The 19,156-nt window shown below is 61.5% G+C and overlaps 2 protein-coding genes across 2 annotated transcripts; both read left to right on the top strand.

Annotated features, from left to right (window-relative positions):
* The first annotated feature begins 108 nt into the window (after nt 1–108).
* GCK (glucokinase) lies at nt 109–15,016 on the top strand. The gene is made up of 10 exons (XM_011384746.2): nt 109–247; nt 8,974–9,136; nt 9,544–9,698; nt 10,484–10,603; nt 11,319–11,414; nt 11,579–11,678; nt 12,319–12,502; nt 13,214–13,369; nt 13,682–13,915; nt 14,138–15,016. The coding sequence occupies exons 1-10, from the start codon at nt 203–205 to the stop codon at nt 14,280–14,282; spliced, it is 1,398 nt and encodes a 465-aa protein (XP_011383048.1). The 5' UTR covers nt 109–202; the 3' UTR covers nt 14,283–15,016.
* Nucleotides 15,017–16,845: 1,829 nt separating this feature from the next.
* On the top strand, nt 16,846–18,858 carry MYL7 (myosin light chain 7). The gene is made up of 7 exons (XM_023525769.1): nt 16,846–16,879; nt 17,027–17,140; nt 17,291–17,366; nt 17,619–17,723; nt 18,073–18,151; nt 18,314–18,362; nt 18,709–18,858. The coding sequence occupies exons 1-7, from the start codon at nt 16,877–16,879 to the stop codon at nt 18,808–18,810; spliced, it is 528 nt and encodes a 175-aa protein (XP_023381537.1). The 5' UTR covers nt 16,846–16,876; the 3' UTR covers nt 18,811–18,858.
* The last annotated feature ends 298 nt before the right edge of the window (nt 18,859–19,156 follow it).

Below are 19,156 nucleotides of genomic sequence, written 5' to 3'. Positions count from 1 at the left end.
TCACCGGCTTGCTAGGAACAATGAAAAGGAAGAAAGTGTAATTGAACCTCCAGTCAGAAAGCAGCCAAAGGTGGACTGTATTCTCCTAGACACCCTGGCCGGCGTGACCCTTGATCGGGAGAAGCCTGGGGTCATTTCTGCTTCGGAAACCTGTGGGGAAACACTGAGGGGTCCCAGCTCACGGGAGCTGGCTGCTGTGCCAATGCCGGATGACAGAGCCGGGATGGAGAACACCAAGAAGGAAAAGGTAGTTCGCTGCCTCACCTGGTTCTAGAAGCCTTTGTCATGTGTCCCCATGTTCAGCGACTTGTTTAGCACAGACAGGCGTTTCCGCCTCAGAACTTGATTGTATGCACAGGCCTTTGGGGACGACGTGCTGGGAAGGGGACCGAGGGTGCTGGCTTTGTTGGGCAGAAAGGCCCTTCTTCTTAGCAGAGCAGGTCCCTCCCACCGCTTCCGGCTCCTCGCTGACCAGGGAGTTAGGTGGCCAGGAGGTCTCGAAGCACCTTCTGTTAGTCAGAGGGTCTGGGGAGCTTAAAGCCCCAGCCGGGGGCCGGGGCGGGGGGGTGGGGTGGAGCGTGGGGCCTGAGTGGCAGAACCACCTGCCCAGATGCAGGACAGCACTCAACAGACCTGACAGGTCTCGGATGCCCACGCTTCCTCCAGGAAGTCTTCATCGGGGGCGGGGGCCGATGTCCATGGTGAGCCGCAGAGAAGTTACCTTTTCCAGACATCATCTGAGCCAGCCCTGTGCCCTGTAGCAGGCAGGGAGAGTGAGCAGGCGACAGGGCAGAGGGGGCAGCATGCCCGCAGCCCTAGGCCAGGGCCAGGTGGAGTGGGCAGCTCCAGCAGAAGGCCGGGGTCCAGTCCCTTTGGCATAATTCCCTCCTCATACGTCGTGCCGCCTTCTGCGAAACAACGAGGTCAGCATAAACCCCGCGCTAGTTCCGCTCCTGGTAGCGCCGATGATGTCAGGAGGAAAACAGCCAGCCCGAGTCAGGGCGCCACAGCTGCAGGCAGCGAGACGGGCCAAACCCCGGGCAAGGCCCGTGTCTGCCGGTCACTGGGGCTTTGGCAGGAGTTTGGATGAGAAATCTTGCGTAAAGGGGCCACAGGAGGCCACCTGGGAGAAGCGAGGTGATGTCTCTGGCATGAACAGAGAGAGGGCTCAGAGGCAGTGTGATGTGGGGCCTGTGGCCTGCTGTGGGGCAGTGGTGCTGAGTACCCACTCCTAGACTCGGGCTGGCCCACATCCCTCTCATTGCTCCCAGGGGACACAGTGCCCCACAGGATAAACCATTTCTGTTCCAGAGTTGAGGGGGTGCTGGTCCCTGTTCAGAAGCCAGGCCAGGGTCACTGATACCTGTCAGGGCTGAGAGTAGGGTGAGGTGTCGCCTGTGGCACACGCTTTAAGGGGGCACAAAAACAGTCATCCACATAAACACTGTAATGCAAATTCTAAAGAATGAAAATTAACACAGAAAATTATGATGAACAAAATACCAAAATTCTAAACAACGATGGGACGAGTGACGCCAATTTTTATTTTTCACTTGGCTCAGCCCTGTGCCGGCCACTCATGCAGCCAAGGGCCAGTGAGGGGTCTAGGGCCGCACCGTTGATGCCTGTCCCCCTGCCTGCTCAGACTGGGCAGAGAGCCCACCTCTCGTTTGGGGAGCCAACTGGGTTTCAGGGTCACCCAAGGGATGTCAGTTTGGCTGCCAGGCCTATCCAGGTCCAGCCCTGCCTCCACCCTAATCCAGCATCTGGCCTGGAGCCGGGAGCCCTGTTCACACTTTCAGAGTTGTCACCCACAGGTCCACTGTGGCTGTGTCCAGAGCAGGCCCCAGCAAGAGGGCGTCTGGTTGGTTTGCAGGGAAGTGAGCAGTGCTGGTCCCCTCCTTCCGGGAGCTTGGTTCCTCTCACTCGTGCTGCCCTTTTGGACCTCCCCTGTGGTCATCGTTCTGTCATCCGTAGAGTGTGTGGCCTCAGTACCATTCTCAGTGGCTTTCCCGCGTAGGCGTCAGCTCGCACCATTTCTAGAGGTCCTTGAGGCAGGTTTGCTCCTCCTGGCGCTGCCTGTCCCCTCCAGCCTGTGGCCGCCCGGAGCCCAGCAGGGCGGGTTCATTCTCAAGCTAGGGAGCACCACCTCTCAAAGGCCACCACTCGGGCCCTGGGATCCCCTTGGAAGTTCCTGGTCTGTACGTCCCCCTTCCTCATCGGGGCCCTTCTGCTGCCCCAACGCCCTACGGGCCCCTGGCGGGCAGCAGACACAGGCCCCAGAAATGCAGATGGTTGGCTTTGTTTGGTGCTTTCAGGGGCATTTTTCAGGAGGAAGGTGGGAGGACGACACTCGGGCATGTTAGCCAGCTCCGGTGCCTTGACGAAATACTGTGGACAGTTGTCCCTCCCACTCTGGACACGGGACATCCGAGATCAGGGCGCTGCATGGCTGGTCCTGGCGAGGGCCTCTTCCTGGCCTGCAGACGCCACCTTCCTGCTGGGTCCACACAGGGCTCCGGCTTCGGCAGAGCTGGAGCAGTAGGCAGCCTGAGGTCGGGAGCGGAGGATCCTGGCCCCTCTCGGGTGCAGATCTGTGGTCTGTTAACCAGAGGAGGTCTCCTGGGGACTGGGTTGTCACACGCAGAGCCGCTGCTCTGGGGGGGGGCGGTGCCCCACCTGTCTTGCAGGAGCGAGTCCCTTGTCCGAGGTAAGGCACGAGGGGGCTGCAACAAGGACCACCAGGGCCCAGTAGCCCTGGTCCTTCACCCTCAGGGGACAGCCTGCTGCAGGGGGAGCCTGGGGAACACTGCAGCTCCCCAGAGACCCCGTATCTCTCCACCCCGCAGTCAGACCCTTCAATCTGTCCAGATTCATCCGTGACACTTGTTTAATTTTTAATTATAGTTAACGTGCGTGCAATAAGATTCACCTTCTTAAGTACAGTTCGATGAGTTTTGTCAAGCATATACAGTTTTGTGACAGCCATCGCCATCAAGACGCAGAATCTTTCTGTTACTCAAAAAGTTCCTCGGGTCCCCCCTCCCTGTCAGTCACCTCCCCCCACTCCCAGACTCTGGGACCCAGTAGTCTGTTCTCTGACCCTTGGTTTTGCCTTTTCTGTGTAAATGGAGTCACTAAGCTGTAGCCTTTTGTGTTTGCCTTCTCTACTTAGCATGAAGGGGTGCTTCTACCCGCCGCATGCCTGCTCCCCACCGCTCCATCTCCGGGTGGTCCCCACTGCAGGGGTGCACCCATCTGCGCACTGCCAGCTGACAGGCCTGGGGGATCCAGGTTTGGCTGCAATGACGAAGGTGTGAAGACTCAATACAGGCTTTTTATAGACTCGGTTGTCATTCTGGGACATAAATATCTAGGAATGGTGTCATGTGGGAAGCGTGTGTGTAACCTTAGAAGAGACTGGACCGTTCTGCCTTCCCAACAGCAGTGGGAAGATTCTGGGTCCTGCACACCCTCCTGGCACTTGGTTTCGGCTCCCCTTTAAACTGTAGCTTGCCGTTCCGCTGGGCACGCAGCGGTACGTCACGCGGCTTCTGTTTGCATTTCACTGATTGACAGACAAGTGATGAGCGCGTTTGCCTAGGCTTCTGGGCGCTCTTCCGGGAGGCTCTCGAGATTGGGTTCTTGTCTTCTGGAGCTGTGAGAGTTCTTTGTATATTCTGAACAGCAGGCACTGATCAGGAGGGTTCTGCCAGGAGGCGAGAGAAGATATTCAGAGACCCCGAGGGGCCCGGGGCTGCCTCTCAGCCCATCCGGGTGCTCCCACTGCCCACGGCCTGAGCTCGCCCTTCCCCACAGCCGACCCCCAGGGCCTAGCGGTTCCCCCGCCCCCGGGCCCCCAGAGGAAGGCCACTGGCTGACAGAGTGCCTGGGTTTGAACCTGGTATTCGTGGCATGACACGGGAACACTTCATCTCCTGTGGCTCCACGACTGTGCCGGACACTCCCCAGGTTTTTCTGTGTCTTCTTGAGTCCACTTTGATAATTGTATTTTTAAAACATCGTCCAGTTTCTTTCCCTTTTAAAATATATTGAAGCGAGTCTTATATGCGACCCCTCTGAGACCCTTCGAGCTCCTCTCTGTCTGGGATTATGTCCTTGGAGTTGCTCACTGCTGTCTTCTTTCATCCCGATCGCACGTCTGCATGTTTGCTGTCTTATGGGTGCTTTTAAGGAACTGGGTTTGGGGTTTGTTAATCAAGTTTACTGTTGTTTTGTGTGTTTTCTTTACAATTCATTTCTGCTTTTATCATTATCGATTCCTTTATTCTAATTTTCCTTAGGTTTACTTAATCTTTTGTGTTTTTTGGGTTTTTTTTTTAGCATCTTGAGAGAAATGCTCGTAGATTGTCCATTTATTTTGTCACATGTGCATTTAAGAATGTGAACGTCCCTGTAGGTCCTGCTCTGCTGATGAGCCGTGCTCTGTATGCTTGCTTCACTCACGGCCCTCCATCTGTAAAGGGTCTGTGGTCCAGCTCAGATTCCGTTTCAGCCCCAGTGCCGCTGCCAGCGGCCTGTTAGCTGGGGTGCCCTCTGCAGGAGTTCAGTTCAAGCCACTCTAAAGATCTGCTTTTCTCCAGATGCCTCTGGCGTCATCCTGCTGGCCTCTCTATCTGGAACGCCCCTCTCTACCTGGCCACTTCTCTTCAAGCACCAAGGGCTGCAGGAAGGAGTCTTAAGAAACCCTGTCCTTGGCCCCCAGAAACCTGGTCGGTCTGCCCCATGTCCCTCAGGGAGCCCAGCCTGGCTGGTGTCTGTTTATACAGCTCCTTGTCTTTTCTGCAGGACTGTGAGGTCTTGAGAACTAAAACCTAGTCACTTTTGTACCCTCAGATGGAGCACAAGCAGGTACTCAAACATTAAATCAACGAGTGATCCAAAACCCCCTTGCAACTTCCATTTCTGGTCATCGATGCCATCATTCTGAGTGTTAATTACCGCACACCTAATTGCTGTAACCAGTCCACCAAAACAGGAACGGGGTCTGCCTGGTAGACTTGCAGTTCTTGCTCAGGCGACGGTCGGCCGCGGGGGTCCTCCACACGGTGACCCAGAGGTCCAGGCGTCTCCCATCTCGGGGCTTCGCCGCCTCACTCTCCCTGTGTGCAGCCCACAGAGGCACGAGGGTGTCCTGGAGAGGGGCTCTCTCCTTTAAAGCCCGGACCTGGAGCTGGCGGGCAGGCCCCTGCTCAGGCTCCCCGGTACGCCTCCCTGCCGAGGGGCCTGTGGCCACCCCGTGCGCTCTGCTGTCTCTCACCTCCTCTGTCCCTTGTCCTAACCCTGACTGCCACGTGCATGTGTAGTGTACACACTTAGGACGAAGAATGGATCACCTCGTATCCCATAGCTGTTTCCCTCTGTTCTACTCCTCTATAGCCGTGGGAAAAATTACCTCAGAACTTAGTGGCTTAAAGAAAAAGAACTTGGGGGCTTGAGACCACTGACCACTGCCATCTCCCATCTCTGCGAGCCAAGGCTGCACTGCAGGACGGCACGGCAGCGCCGTGCTCCGGGCTGAGGTCGCGCTGGCAGGGCCACCTCACCAGAGGCTCCAGGGGGCTTGCTGGTGTCTCCACAGTCGCTTGCTTGCCGCCCGGCAGTCCACGGTGCCCACTGGCGGGAGGCCTGAGTCCTCACGGCCTGGCACTGCTCCCCAGAGTGACGGACCCAAGAAAGGACAAGGCAGGAGCTTCAGAGTCACACATGTTATGTCGGCGTGGGCGACACGTGGGGCTGACACCCAGAAGTGGGGCTCACGGGGCCTCCCAGATGGCAGACGCCGCGTTCTGTCAGCAGCCGGTCGTGGGCCAGCCACGTGTGCATCTGCAGCCAGTGCTTCCAGGCCCTCGGGCAGCTGTGTCCACACTGCGGCGACCAGGCCGGTGGCCCGTGTATTCCTAGGGAAGAGGATGCCCTCACCACCATCCGCAGACCTGCCTCACGAGGAGCCACAGCACACTGGCAGACCGGCTGCCCGCCGCGTAGGCCTCAGGGACACCGGAAGCCGGAGTCCCCAGGACATGTACCGTCAGATGGCGGCGGCAGCCCTGCCTGGGACCTGGGGTTTGTTCTGGCAGGAGACTCCCCCGTGTTAGAATGTAGCCATGAGCCCTGACGGCCTTCTGGTGAGCAAGTGGGAGTGCAGCTGGAGGGGCAGGCTCTGTCTGCGCTCGGTCCTCCTGCGGCCTGACCTGGTGCATGGGAGGCTGTCGGGCTCCAGTTGGTCCTTCCGGCCAGTGTGCAGGCATGGCAGCACGAGACTCTTCCGTAACTGGGTTCTGGGCTCCAGGAGGGCCGGTGTCAGCCCAGCGGGGTCGGCAGGAGGCTTCGGCTCTGCTCAGTGTCCTCACCTGTAAGCAGCAGAGACAGCAGAGCGCCGATGTCTGGGTGACAGTGTGAGGGTGCCCTGCACACAGCCCCGAGGGTGGAGGGGACCAGGCAGGCCAGAGCACCCTCCTCTTGAGGTTTCATGCTGACAAATGTGGTGTCTGCAGCCCAGAGGCAGCTGAGGAAGTGACTTGCACCCACCCGGGAGGACACTGTCAGCCACGGGAACTCAGCACCGTCCCCAACCCCTGCCCCCAAGAACGGAACATGTGCACAAGTGTGTGTGCAGGTGGGGGGCATCCCACAGACCCGAGGTGAGGGCGTGTGACAGGGCATCTCCTATGGGACCCCACTGCCCAGGGACAGGCTCCCCGACCCTACAAATGCCGCCCACAGTGGGCAGCTGGCCCCAGCCCCAGTGAGGATGCAGACCTGCTCTTACGGAACCCCGCGGAAACCCAGTCTTTCTGTAAAGACTCTGTGTGTAACTTCGCAGCAAGTGTGAGCATCTGAGGACCTCGTGCAGGACAAGTCAGACCCACGGGCAGCTGCAGCCGTTTGCCAACCAGCAGCAAGTCCTAGTGAAGGTCGCCTCTTGCTGGTTCCCTGGCACTCAGACGTCCTCAGGGAGCTCCCGGCGGAACCCCAAAGGCCCTGTCCTACGGTGTCCTGGCGTCGGTGCCCAGTCTGGCAGGTGGGCATGGGGTCTCCTCGAGTCTGCACCTGGCCAGCATTGCATGTGCTTCTTAAGCACAAGGAGAGAAACTGCCAGATCGAAACTGTGTCGCTAGCACTGGCTGGCCTCCGACCGGTGGTGGGCTTCGTCTGGCCCCCAGAGTTCACAGATGGGCTTTCAGGCCCTGGTGCACCATCGGCCGCCCGGAGGCGGGCCACGGTACCTCTGGCCCAGGCCCCTGATGTGTCCGAGTGCGTGGCGCTGGGCGGGCCTGAGGGCTCGGCGTCTGCGGGACCTGTATCACACTTGGGTAGAGCTCGTGGATGTCTTGTCACCGGTCCCTGTGACCAGCTCTGTCTCAGGGGAGGTGCCCTCAGGGGCTGTGACAGCAACCATCATGCAGCTTCGGTGTGACTTTCAGAGCCTGTCCTCGGCGGCAAGGTGGGCAAACCCTCGCCAGCATGCTGGGTGTGAGGCAGCGTGCAGAGCACTCGGCTCAGGGCCCGACACGCTATCTTGTGAAAGCGTGTGACAGGACCGAGGAAGCAGAGTGGTGGGCGTGGGGTCTGAGGACAGCTGGACACTTCAAGGCGCGCCGAGGGCCCCGGGCTGCACACCCACCGGTGCCAGGGCTGTGGACAGCGCCGGCCCAGCAGACACTGCTGTTCGAGTCTGTCATAGACCTTGTCAGCCCACCCTGTGTGGCCCTCCTGGGCTGAGCTTCTAAGCCGCGTGGTCTCGATAGGACGTGGCTCTTCCATGAGGGTTTGTGTCCACGAGGATACAGGCTTTGGGCTTTGGGCTGCAGGAAACCAGACGCCCTCACTGTGGCTTCCGCGACGCGTGCTCTCACAGCCTGCGCATGGAGGGCCGGGTCTGGGGGGGTGCTCAGCGCCTTGGTGATGGCGTCCGGCCGGGCCCCTCTGCCGCTCCTCTCCGCCACCCCTGCCTTGCTCACACCTCTTCCCGTGGCCTTGAGTTTGTGCAGTGTCGGCCGGCACACCCCTACACAGCTGTGCTCACGCGCTCAGAGGGCACCCACCTTCCCAGAGGCCTTGCCCTGCTGAAGTCAGGCTTCCCTTCACCTGTCCTTGGCCAGAACTGGGCCCCCTTCCAAGTCTAAACCAAATCGCCAGCACAAGGGCCGGATCCAGGTGTGTCACCCTGAGCCCGCGGGGCCGACAGCAGCACGAGGTTTTGTGCCAGGCGGACCCACGGCTTTCGTCAGAGAAGCTCTCCTTTCCTTTTTCTTCCAATAGCCAGTGAAGCCAAGTGGCCTTCTCTGCGGGCACGTGCACTGCTGTGCAGGGGGCGGGGGCGCCATGCCTCCACCCACACGCAGGGCCAGAGCAAGGTCAGGGGTACCTAGGGGCAGCCGCGCTCAGGAGGGTGGGAGGAGACCCACCCAGGCACCCTACTCACAGGAAGGGAGTCTCAGAGCTTTCCTGGCTGTGAACGGCCAAGCCTTAGCCAGCCAGCACCCCACAGAGTGCTGCCTGCACCACCCCGAGCACACCGCCCCGGGCACAGGGTCCAGGGCACATAGCCCCGAGTACACCGCTCAGGCACAGGGTCCAGGGCACACTGCTCAGGCCGGCCATTGACCCCTCGGCGCCAATCCCGGAGGTGGAATAGCCAGGGCTTTCGCACGGTCATGCCAGCTGCCGGATGCCCTCCAGACAGGGTGTCCAGCCTGTGTTTCAGCCACTCCCCTGCTTAACGCCTTCTCCTGGCTTTAGACCCCACATCTGCCCTCGACCCCTCATCCTCCCACAACTGGGTGCACTGGTGAGGGGGCTGCGCCTACAACTCTGCTGTTCTAATTTCTGAAGTGATTTTAACTGTGCTGGCTGGAATGTTGGGTCACCCTGGACCAGAGCCAGAGGGCAAAGAAGACCCCCCTGCCCTGAGTCCCCGCCCCCACTCAGCCATCCCCTCCCGCGCAGGCCGAGCAGATCCTGGCGGAGTTCAGGCTGCAGGAGGAGGATCTGAAGAAGGTGATGAGGCGGATGCAGAAGGAGATGGACCGAGGCCTGAGGCTGGCGACTCACGAAGAGGCCAGCGTGAAGATGCTGCCCACCTATGTGCGCTCCACTCCCGAAGGCTCAGGTACCGGTTGCCAGGCCCCTCCGAGGCTCTGCCACCCCCAACAGGCCCCCAGCAGCAGGCCCGGGGCCCTGCTGCCCAGTGCTGGCATCCTCAGCAGCCCCTGGCCTCAGGACTCTGCCTTTTTCCATCCCACAGAGAGAATGTGCTCCCTGTGATCACTGCCCCCACCCCCCAAATCCCGAGTCTGAGCCATTTCACTAGTTTTTTGGTTGGGCCCTGGATTTGGTGCAACTTCAGTCCAAAGCAGGGGTTCCCAGCAACTTCCTAGTTCACCTCTGACCCCTTCCAGAGCTGACCATCTGTCATTGTAGTCCCTTGTCCAGCTCCTCTGGCCCCCATGCCTTCCCCTCCACCTTTTCCTGCTGCCAGCGCCCCCGAGGCTGACACGCTTCTCCCTGTGGCTGCAGAAGTTGGGGACTTCCTCTCCCTGGACCTGGGTGGCACCAACTTCAGGGTGATGCTGGTGAAGGTGGGGGAGGGTGAGGCAGGGCAGTGGAGCCTGAACACCAAGCACCAGATGTACTCCATCCCCGAGGACGCCATGACGGGCACTGCTGAGATGGTGAGCAGCTGCGGCGGGCCATGGTCAAGGCTACCAGGGCCTCGGAGCTTAGCCAGTCCCGGGGGAGGGTCACCAGCCTCAGACGGCCCAGGCGGCAGCTGAGAGGCCTAGATACATGGCCCACAGGCATGGCCCCAGCAGGTTACACCCTGCCTCATTCCCAGAAGGAGCTGACACCTGACAGGGCAGCCGAGACACGCTGGTCCCGCCAGCACGCAGCCCACGTGGCTCGCCCCCGTGCCATGTCGCCCCCTCACCCTCCACCAGCATGGACGCCAAGTGGGGTGACCGCAGTCTTATATATAAGATCTGCCCAGGCGCAAGGCCGCCCTGAGCATGGGGGGACCCTGGAGGGTGCTAGAGAAGGGGTCCTGGGGGCTCCGGGGCAGGGTTCCAAGGCAGCAGGGATGGCATTGTGCCCCACCAGTCAATCCACGGGGCATTCAGCAATGCCCAGTTCTGTGGATGAGCCCACATGAGCCCCAAGTGGGGGCTGGTCCTTGAGAGGGGTGGGGCTGGGTGGCCAGGGCACTTGGAGGCAGTGAGGGCATTCTGGCTGCTGGGGACAGAAGGCAGAGTTAAGGCCCGGGAGGCGCGTCTGTCCAAAGTCTGAGGCCGGACGTCACTATGAGAGAGCAGGACTGCTCTGGGGATCAGCTCTGGTGCCACCCCGTCCAGGCGCTGCCATCAGCAGGACTCTGGCGTGGGGCCGGAGGGGGAGCTGAGTGTGGACGCGGGCGGGCAGTGTGCCGCGGCCGCCCAGAGCTGTGGCTCGGCTCTTCCAGCTCTTCGACTATGTCTCCGAGTGCATCTCCGACTTCCTGGACAAGCACCAGATGAAGCACAAGAAGCTGCCCTTGGGTTTCACCTTCTCCTTCCCCGTGCGGCACGAGGACATCGACAAGGTGGGGCGGGGGGCGGGCAGGTGGGCGGGAGTGGACCCCGGGGAGAGGTGCCCATGAACTGCACATACAGCCCCATGCCGGGAAACCGTGGCTGTCACCTGTGAGGTGGGGAACAAGGTCGCCAGTTCTGTTTGCCAGGAACCTCCCCGTAACCTATGCGGTGTGACTGTTACGACCCCCATTACAGATAGGGAACCGCGTCAGCAGCCTGTCCGCCGCGGGAGGTGGCAGCTGGGGCTCTGGCAGGCAGCTCCAGGACACCCGCGTGTCCTCGCAGTGCTGGGCCACCTGCTCAGGGGCTGAGGGGGTACCCTGCCTTCAAGCTGGAAGTCAGCTACGCGCTGGCACAGCTATGCGCACGTACACATGCCAGCTACGCAGACAGACATGGACGTCAGTTACGTGCACACCTTGATTGTACATACAAATGCACATGTCAGTCGGTTCTCATGCCGGCTTTTTCTGTCGCGTCCTCACAGCGTGCTGAGCGCCACTGGGCACCTTCCCATTGGGCTACCCCCCAGCCGCACCCCCACACTGGACGGTGCCTCTGGGCTTTACTAGACAAACACCCTTAAGTTTGCTGGGCCCAGCTCCGCAGCTATGGGGACTTGTGTGCAGCACCTCTGGAACCGTGTGAGCTGCAGATGGTGCACGTCCCTGTGGTCCGAGTCAGCTCCCTGCCCTTCACCCTGGCCCGGCCCTGTCCCCACAGGGCATCCTTCTCAACTGGACCAAGGGCTTCAAGGCTTCCGGGGCAGAAGGGAACAACGTCGTGGGGCTCCTGCGAGACGCCATCAAGAGGAGAGGGGTGAGGTGGCGCCTGCCTCAAGGCTGCCCTGGGCCCTCCCCCCACCTCAGGCCAGGAAGCCGGGGGGGCCTTCGGGGTGTCCCCCCAGGAAGGGGTCTTGGCCTCCCTCACCGATGGCCTGAGACCCCTGACTCCATCACCACCACCTCCGTGCCTCTTGGCAGGACTTTGAGATGGACGTGGTGGCCATGGTGAACGATACCGTGGCCACAATGATCTCCTGCTACTATGAAGACCGCCAGTGTGAGGTCGGCATGATAGTGGGTAAGGACACCGCTCTGCCCATCGTGGCTGAGGCCCCATCTGCTGCGCCACCTGCCTCTGCTCGGCCCATGCAGCCACACTCAGGATGGTACTCTGCTTTCACCATTCCAAGATGCTTAGTGATTTATGAGCAGAGGGCCCCATGTGTTCACGTTGTACAGCGCCCCGAGAACTGCGAAGTCCACAGCCAGTCCCACTTGTAGTAGGCTGGGTGCCGCTCCCAAGGGCCCACTTCGGGAGCCCCTCAAAAACAGGGCCCAGGACAGAGAAGCTCAGATGCGTGCATGGAAAGTGCCAGAAAACAAGGGTGGAACAGACAAAATCACGACACCCCACGCCCATCTCTAGTTGGCAAAGCAGTTTGACATGTTTCCCTTGGTCCTCCCAGCACCCAGACAAGGGAGGAGAAGGTGTAACCATCCCCTCCTGGGGAAGATGAACAGCCCAGAGAGGTGGGTTCACCTATCTGAGGCCACACAGCAAAGCCGGGTCTTTGCACCTGGGGGAACCTTCGCAGGCGGGGGGTGGGGGTCAGGAGGAGGACGGCAGGGCCACGGGGGCCTCCTGCAGGTAGGGATGGTGGGGGCACCCAGGAGACCTGGCTTCGGCTGGGCCTGAAGCTGTCGGACGCCCCGCCCAGGCACGGGCTGCAACGCCTGCTACATGGAGGAGATGCACAACGTGGAGCTGGTGGACGGGGACGAGGGCCGCATGTGCGTCAACACCGAGTGGGGGGCCTTCGGGGACGCAGGCGAGCTGGACGAGTTCCTGCTGGAGTACGACCGGATGGTGGACGAGAGCTCGCTGAACCCGGGCCAGCAGCTGTAAGCAGCGGTGCGGACGGGGCCAACCGTGCGGACGGGGCCAGCCATGCGGACGCGGCCAGCCGTGGGGACGAGGCTTGTTTTTAACCCGGTCCGGGTGAGGGCGCTTGACAGGCTCTTCCTGCAGCGCGCATGCGCGCTGTGCCCTCCGTGAACCCGGAAGCTGGGCGCGAGCCCTGGGCCCTCAGAGGGCCCGGGGTAGATGGCTGGGACCCCTTGCTCCCACAGGCACAGGGAGGCCAGCACCACGGCAACCCGAGCTGGGTTCAACCCAGAGGTCCCCAAAGCGCAGACGTGCCCACGCTCCCTGGGCTGGTCAGGGATCGCACTGTCCCCTCAGAGCCACCGCTGTGCGCCAGGCGCCAGCGAGTTCCTTGCGTTAGCTCCATCTCCGGCTCGCGGAGGCCTCCGCTGGGTGGGTGGGACTCAGAAGCACGGAGGCCCACCCTGCATTCCGGGGTGCACCGGCCCATTTGAGCCTTGGTTTCCCCAAGTGTACGTGGGTGGTAAAAACAGCCCCCCAGCACATGGCTGTGGGCGCCCCTGAGTGGACGCAGCACAGGGCCGGGCCCCGGAAGGCCTCAGAGGGACTGGAGAGGGTCCCGCAGGAATGGCAAGGGGGATGTCAGCGCCGCACGTGGCCTCCTTGTGGCCGCGGGCTCTGCCTGCTGGCGGGGACACGCTGCCCGGTGACGCGCGCCTGTCGTGTAGGTATGAGAAGCTCATCGGCGGCAAGTACATGGGCGAGCTGGTGCGGCTCGTGCTGCTGAAGCTGGTGGACGAGGACCTGCTCTTCCACGGCGAGGCCTCGGAGCAGCTGCGCACGCGCGGCGCCTTCGAGACCCGCTTCGTGTCGCAGGTGGAGAGGTGCGCGGGGCGCGGGTGGCCTCTGGTCCCGTGGTGCGTCCCCTCCATGGCTCCCCACCCACGTGGACGTGGTCTTATTTCACCCACGCCACAGCCTGGAGGTGTGGCAGTGTCCCTCCGTTAGAGTAGAGACCCTGAGCTTAGAGGGGAGTAATGACGAGGTTCCCCCAGAGCCCGAGCCCCGAGCGCTTTGCCTTGGGCAGGTGGGCAGAGGGAGGAGAAGAGGCCACCGCTGGGGGGGACCGGCTGGTTAGGGCTAGCGACCCTCCAGCGAGTTTCCCTTCCTCCCTTCCTCCCATCTCCGCCCCGCAGCGACTCGGGCGACCGCAAGCAGATCTACAACATCCTGAGCACACTGGGGCTGAGGCCCTCGGCCACCGACTGCGACATCGTGCGCCGAGCCTGCGAGAGTGTGTCCACGCGCGCCGCGCACATGTGCGGCGCAGGGCTGGCGGGCGTCATCAACCGCATGCGCGAGAGCCGCAGCGAGGACGTGATGCGCATCACCGTGGGCGTGGACGGCTCGGTGTACAAGTTGCACCCCAGGTGCGCGCGCGTGGCCAGGGCGGCTCCCCCTTGCGGGTGCTTGTCCCGACGCCAGAGCTAAGGTCTCAGTCTCCATCCGCTCCCGCCTAGGCCCCGATACAGGGGAGGGTCCTCTGGCGTAGCCCCTGCGGTGTGTTCAGCCGGTAATGTCCCTGGAGGGTGGGCGGGGGAGGCCCGTGAGAGCCCATGGAGGAGCGACCGTAGCCGTGCTTACCCCCTCAGCTTCAAGGAGCGGTTCCATGCCATCGTGCGCAGGCTGACCCCCAGCTGCGAGATCACCTTCATCCAGTCAGAGGAGGGCAGTGGCCGGGGCGCAGCTCTTGTCTCCGCCGTCGCCCGTAAGAAGGCCTGCATGTTGGGCCAGTGACCGCAGCGGCTGAGAGGCGAGGAGGCCGTGGCCATCGCTGGACCTGGGCACCAGGGGACAGGGCTCCCCATAGGTGCACCAACCTGCTGGCCTCCCATCCCCGCTGCCACCCAGAGGTGGGAAAAGGCCCACAGGGGAATACAGTGCACCACAGGCCAGGTCTCCCTAGTCAGTGGGTGGGACAGCTCAGGGCCCTGACTGGGTTGGAGGCTGAAGTGAGCGGAAGTGGAGACCCCACATCTTTCGCTTTCTGCGGGAGCCAACGCCTGGTGGGGAGCTGCTCCTTGAGACTTTCTTGCATCTCTGCACAGCCGCGTCTTAGAGCTTTCGGCCTGGTTCAAACATGCCTGGGCCCACTTGGGACGGGGTGTCCTGTGGACCCTGCTGTGGCCTGGTTTCCCTGGGGACTCACTTGAAGGCAGCCCCAGCAACCAGGCCAGATCTTAGCCTGGGCTCCACAGGGGGCTGGCGACCACCCAAGACTGGGGGTCAGGGAGTAGAGTGGGAGGTGACCAGCTCTAGGGTGGAGGCTGTGGTACCGGAGGCCTGAAGGTGGCTGCCATCCCTGACCAGTTTGTGGTGCTGGGGTGGACCCCAAAGCCACTACCCCAGGGGCCAGGAAGAGGAGGATGCCCACGGGGCTGTCACACACTGGCCCAGCAGCACTCGGCACACCACAAGGGACCACCCAGGCCTCTCTCTTTTCTCCAGACCCACATATGCCACACCAGCCACTTCACGCCCAACCTGGGGCTGCGTGGTTTTTTAAATTAAATTAAAAGTTATAACATGGCCTTGTCCACATTCTTTGATCTCTGTGCATAAAGACTGTGGGACAGTGTCACATGCACACAGACGCTCTGTGAGCCTAGATGTATCTTGGAATCCGCCATCCTGTCTGGCCAGCTATTCTGGGGAGTGTGAAAAGTGACAGCCCAGGCTGTAGGAACGGAAATGGGGTGGCATTTGAGCACTATCAGAGGCGTAGGCCTTGCCCAGGCCTTGCCCACTCGTGGGATTTGGGGTGCCGATCCACCAGTGTCTAATCTCGCAGAAACTCTGAGGTCTGCCACAGTCCCAAGGGAATGCCCAGGAGGAGGTGCGGGGCCCATCTCTGGGTGGTCCTGCCTCAAGTCAGTCTCAGCAGGGGGCCCCTAGGAGCCTCTGGGGTTGTGACAGTGACTGGGGAGCCAGGGATGCAAGATGACACGTGATTTCTGAGGCCCTTCCAGTGCTCCTGGGTATAATGCTTGCTTCATGTTGGCCAACACAGGCCCTTGCACATCTTACACGTAAGGCTAGTAACACAGAAACACATATCTGCGTGCTTTTCACGTACACTCACTTTTCAGTGAGGGAGACTACTCAGCAAATCTGGAATGACTCGTTTCATTAAGAACTTAACCCAAAATTGTGATTTTGAGCGGGCAATGCCCCTGAGGTGTCCTCTCGTTTGACTGAGGCTCACGTGGAATTAGCCCTGACCTCTAGTCCTCTCTGGCCTAAATTACGCACCAGCAGTTTCTGCGAGCGTCGGATTCCGTCTTATCGGCACTGATGTTCTCCTGTTGCAGTATTCACCCGCCGGATCTCGTTTTGATATAAATTACTTCCTGGCTGTCCTTGTGTCCTTGCGTTCAGGGCATTGTATCGCGGTTTTTAAATTCTCTATGTGGGTAGATTACGTAGCCTGTGAATCTTGTTTTGGGAGAGTAAAGGAGGTGTCATAAAATACTTGTTAACAAAAGGGGGATTGTGTCTGACAGATGAGACACAATCTCCACCAGCTGGGCTGTCTGCATTCCTCACCCGCCGGCAGGGGGCAGCCAGGGGCCCGCCCTGCTCTGGAAGGTCCCCTGCTTCCCAGTCCTCTGTGCCTGGACCCATATCCAGGACCCGGTGGGGCAGCTGCTCTGCCACAGCAGAGGGGTGCCCGGCCCCTCACTCAGCAGTCAAGCCCCACGCCAAGGGCTCGTGACCCACTTTCATGGGGGTCCAAGGGAATGTTTGGGGTCCCGGCAGCGCTCCTGCTCCAAAAGCCACACACGCAGTTTCTGTTTGGGGTCTCAGCCTTGTGCTCCTTGGTCAGGGGCCAGAGGCCAGAGCCAAGCATCTTCACCAAAACCTCTGAGAATCTCTGGTGGTCTCAGGCCAGGGACAACCCTCAGAACGACCCACTGCCCTCCCGAGCCCATCGGGGGCCCCGGGCCGGCCCTCCTCCAGCTACCCTCTTCAACTGGGCAGAGTCTGGGCTGGACCTGCAGGAGAGACAGTCAGGTGGAGGTGACAGGCCCCTCATTCGGCACCTCGAGTGCTGAGAGCTGAGAGCCCACCCTACGCTCTGCTCTGGGGAGGCCTTGGGGCCCGTTCTGCCCGTGTCAGTGGACACCCGGCTGTGATACATCAGGGGCCCCAAGGTCATCAGGAATGTGGCTGGGATCCACTTGGGGCCCTACCCTCCCCCCGCCCAGGCAGGGTGGCCAAGTTTGGGTCTGTCCTCTCCTCCTTTCCTTATTTGGTGCTGCAGGTGATAGGGCTGAGACATAAAGGGGGCCATGGGCCCCTTGCCACAGCCAGGCTGCTGCAGAGCCAGGATGGTGAGAGCCGGGCTGGGGGCTGCGGGCCGTCCCGTGGGGTGGGGTGGAGAGTGGCCCGGACAGGTCACCGCCAGGGATGGGAAGGGGACCTGCCCCGCTGCCCTGGGATGCCCTGGAGAGGACCCCTCCCCACCCACAGTGTTGCAGGCCAGCAGGAAGGCCGGGGCGCGGGGCAAGGCCACGGCCACCAAGCAGGCCCAGCGAGGCTCTTCCAACGTCTTCTCCATGTTCGAGCAAGCCCAGATCCAGGAGTTCAAGGAAGTGAGTGCCCTGCCCCCCTACACCCTCTTCTCTGTAACCCGGGGGTCTGGCCTCTGTCCTCGCCCCTCCACCACCCAGGACTCCCCTGCTTCCTGCCTTCACTGGGGCAGGGGCTGCTCCCACTGGAGACTGTGACCTCCCACCTCACAGGCCTTCAGCTGCATTGACCAGAACCGTGATGGCATCATCTGCAAGTCCGACCTTCGGGAGACCTACTCCCAGCTGGGTGAGTGCACCCACTGCCCCCCTGCAGCCCCCTGCTCAGCTGGGGCCTGCCCGGGACACTGGGCTGCTAGAGGCCTGCAGAGAGGGGGCCCCCTGTTTCTTCCACCCCTCGAGTCCCCGTCCCCTGCTGCTCCACATCTCCCACCCAGAGCTCTCCGATGCTCCACCCCTATGCTTGGGAAGGAGCGGAGGGCAACCTAAGCCCTGCTGGGGACCCCGAGAGGCCCCACGTCCCTCTCATGACCCCCTCCAGGGAAGGTGAGTGTCCCGGAAGAGGAGTTGGATGCCATGCTGCAGGAGGGGAAGGGCCCCATCAACTTCACCGTCTTCCTCACGCTCTTCGGAGAGAAGCTCAACGGTGAGCCTGGGGCAGGTCTGGGTCCCCCCGGCCAGGCAGGAAGCCGGAACCCCGCCTGGCCTTTGCCCACCCAGAGGAACCCTCCCCTGCATCCCCGACCCATGGGCACTAGTCACCCCAAGTACCAGCTCGGTGTGGAAAACGTGCCTTTGGCCTCCACTGCCGAATCCCAAGTCACGGTGTCCTGGTCAGGCCTGCGCACCTCAGGCACCCTTGGCCTGTCTGGGCCCCCAGAGACACTTCGCTTCTGGGACATCCTGCCTCCTCTTGGATGTGGAGGGCTCCCCTGCACCCTGGGGTCCTTCTAGGCTGCGGACGTGGGTGCTCACCTGTTCTCTCGGCCTCCCAGGGACAGACCCCGAGGAAGCCATTCTGAGTGCCTTCCGAATGTTTGACCCCAGTGGCAAGGGTGTGGTGAACAAGGATGAGTAAGTGCCAGCTGACCGAGGAGGGACAGGGACACTGTTTTGGAAGCAGGGAGGGGTGAAGCCCCTTGAAGGGGGACTGCCCGTCTTTAGGGTCCTCTCTGTTCTTTGGGGGCCATCTGGACCACGGGCCTTCATTGCCCTCTGCACCGCCCCCACCTCCAGGTTCAAGCAGCTCCTGCTGACCCAGGCGGACAAGTTCTCTCTGGCTGAGGTGAGGGTTCCTAGCTCCCGCCTGGGGTGCTCATCCCGCAGGGCACTGGAGGCCTTAGTGACCCCTGCCTTCCTGGGCTTAGAGCCCAGCCTTCCAGAGGAGGGAACAGTGTGCTGGGCAGGAGAGCTGGCTGTGTGCAAAGGCCCAGTGGCACCCCAGCATCTGCAGGGTAGGGATGTGGGGTCCACCCTCTCCCCGGTCTGCCCAAAGTTAATGGGAAAACAGTACCTTGGAGTTGGGGTTTGGGCCTGAACAGATGAAGGGTGGAAGGGCAGCCCCAGGAGGCCGAGTGAGGGTCCCAGTGTCCCTCTGGCCACAGCCTGGCCTCTCACGGCACCTCCCCCAGGTGGAGCAGATGTTCGCGCTGACGCCCATGGACCTGGCGGGGAACATTGACTACAAGTCCCTGTGCTACATCATCACCCATGGGGATGAGAAGGAGGAGTGAGCAGGGCCGCGGGCGACCAGGGCGCTGGCCCAGGCAGCCTCAATAAACGCCATTTCCAGTAAACCCTGCGTGGTGGCCTGTCTGTGACAGATGGGTGGGGCCGCCAAGGGCACGGGGCAGGTGCAGAGGCATCACTGTGAGAGGGAGCCAGGCCCCTGGCCAGCCCTGTATTTGCCCCACATGGCCAAGAGGGGTCAGGCCCGTGGGTCCTGCCTGAACTGCACTCCATGCCCCTGTCACACCCCAAGGGGACCCTCATCGAGAGGCCATATGCACCCCCATACTGCCTGTCTTTTTACAAGTCTCTGCTCTGTGAGGATCACCCGCCTCCCCCCACTCCACACCA

Source organism: Pteropus vampyrus, unplaced genomic scaffold (assembly GCF_000151845.1).
Source record: "Pteropus vampyrus isolate Shadow unplaced genomic scaffold, Pvam_2.0 Scaffold620, whole genome shotgun sequence".
In the NCBI taxonomy this organism is placed as follows: domain Eukaryota; kingdom Metazoa; phylum Chordata; class Mammalia; order Chiroptera; family Pteropodidae; genus Pteropus; species Pteropus vampyrus.
Note: the sequence above shows the minus strand (reverse complement) of the source record. Positions and strands in the feature narration are given on the sequence as shown.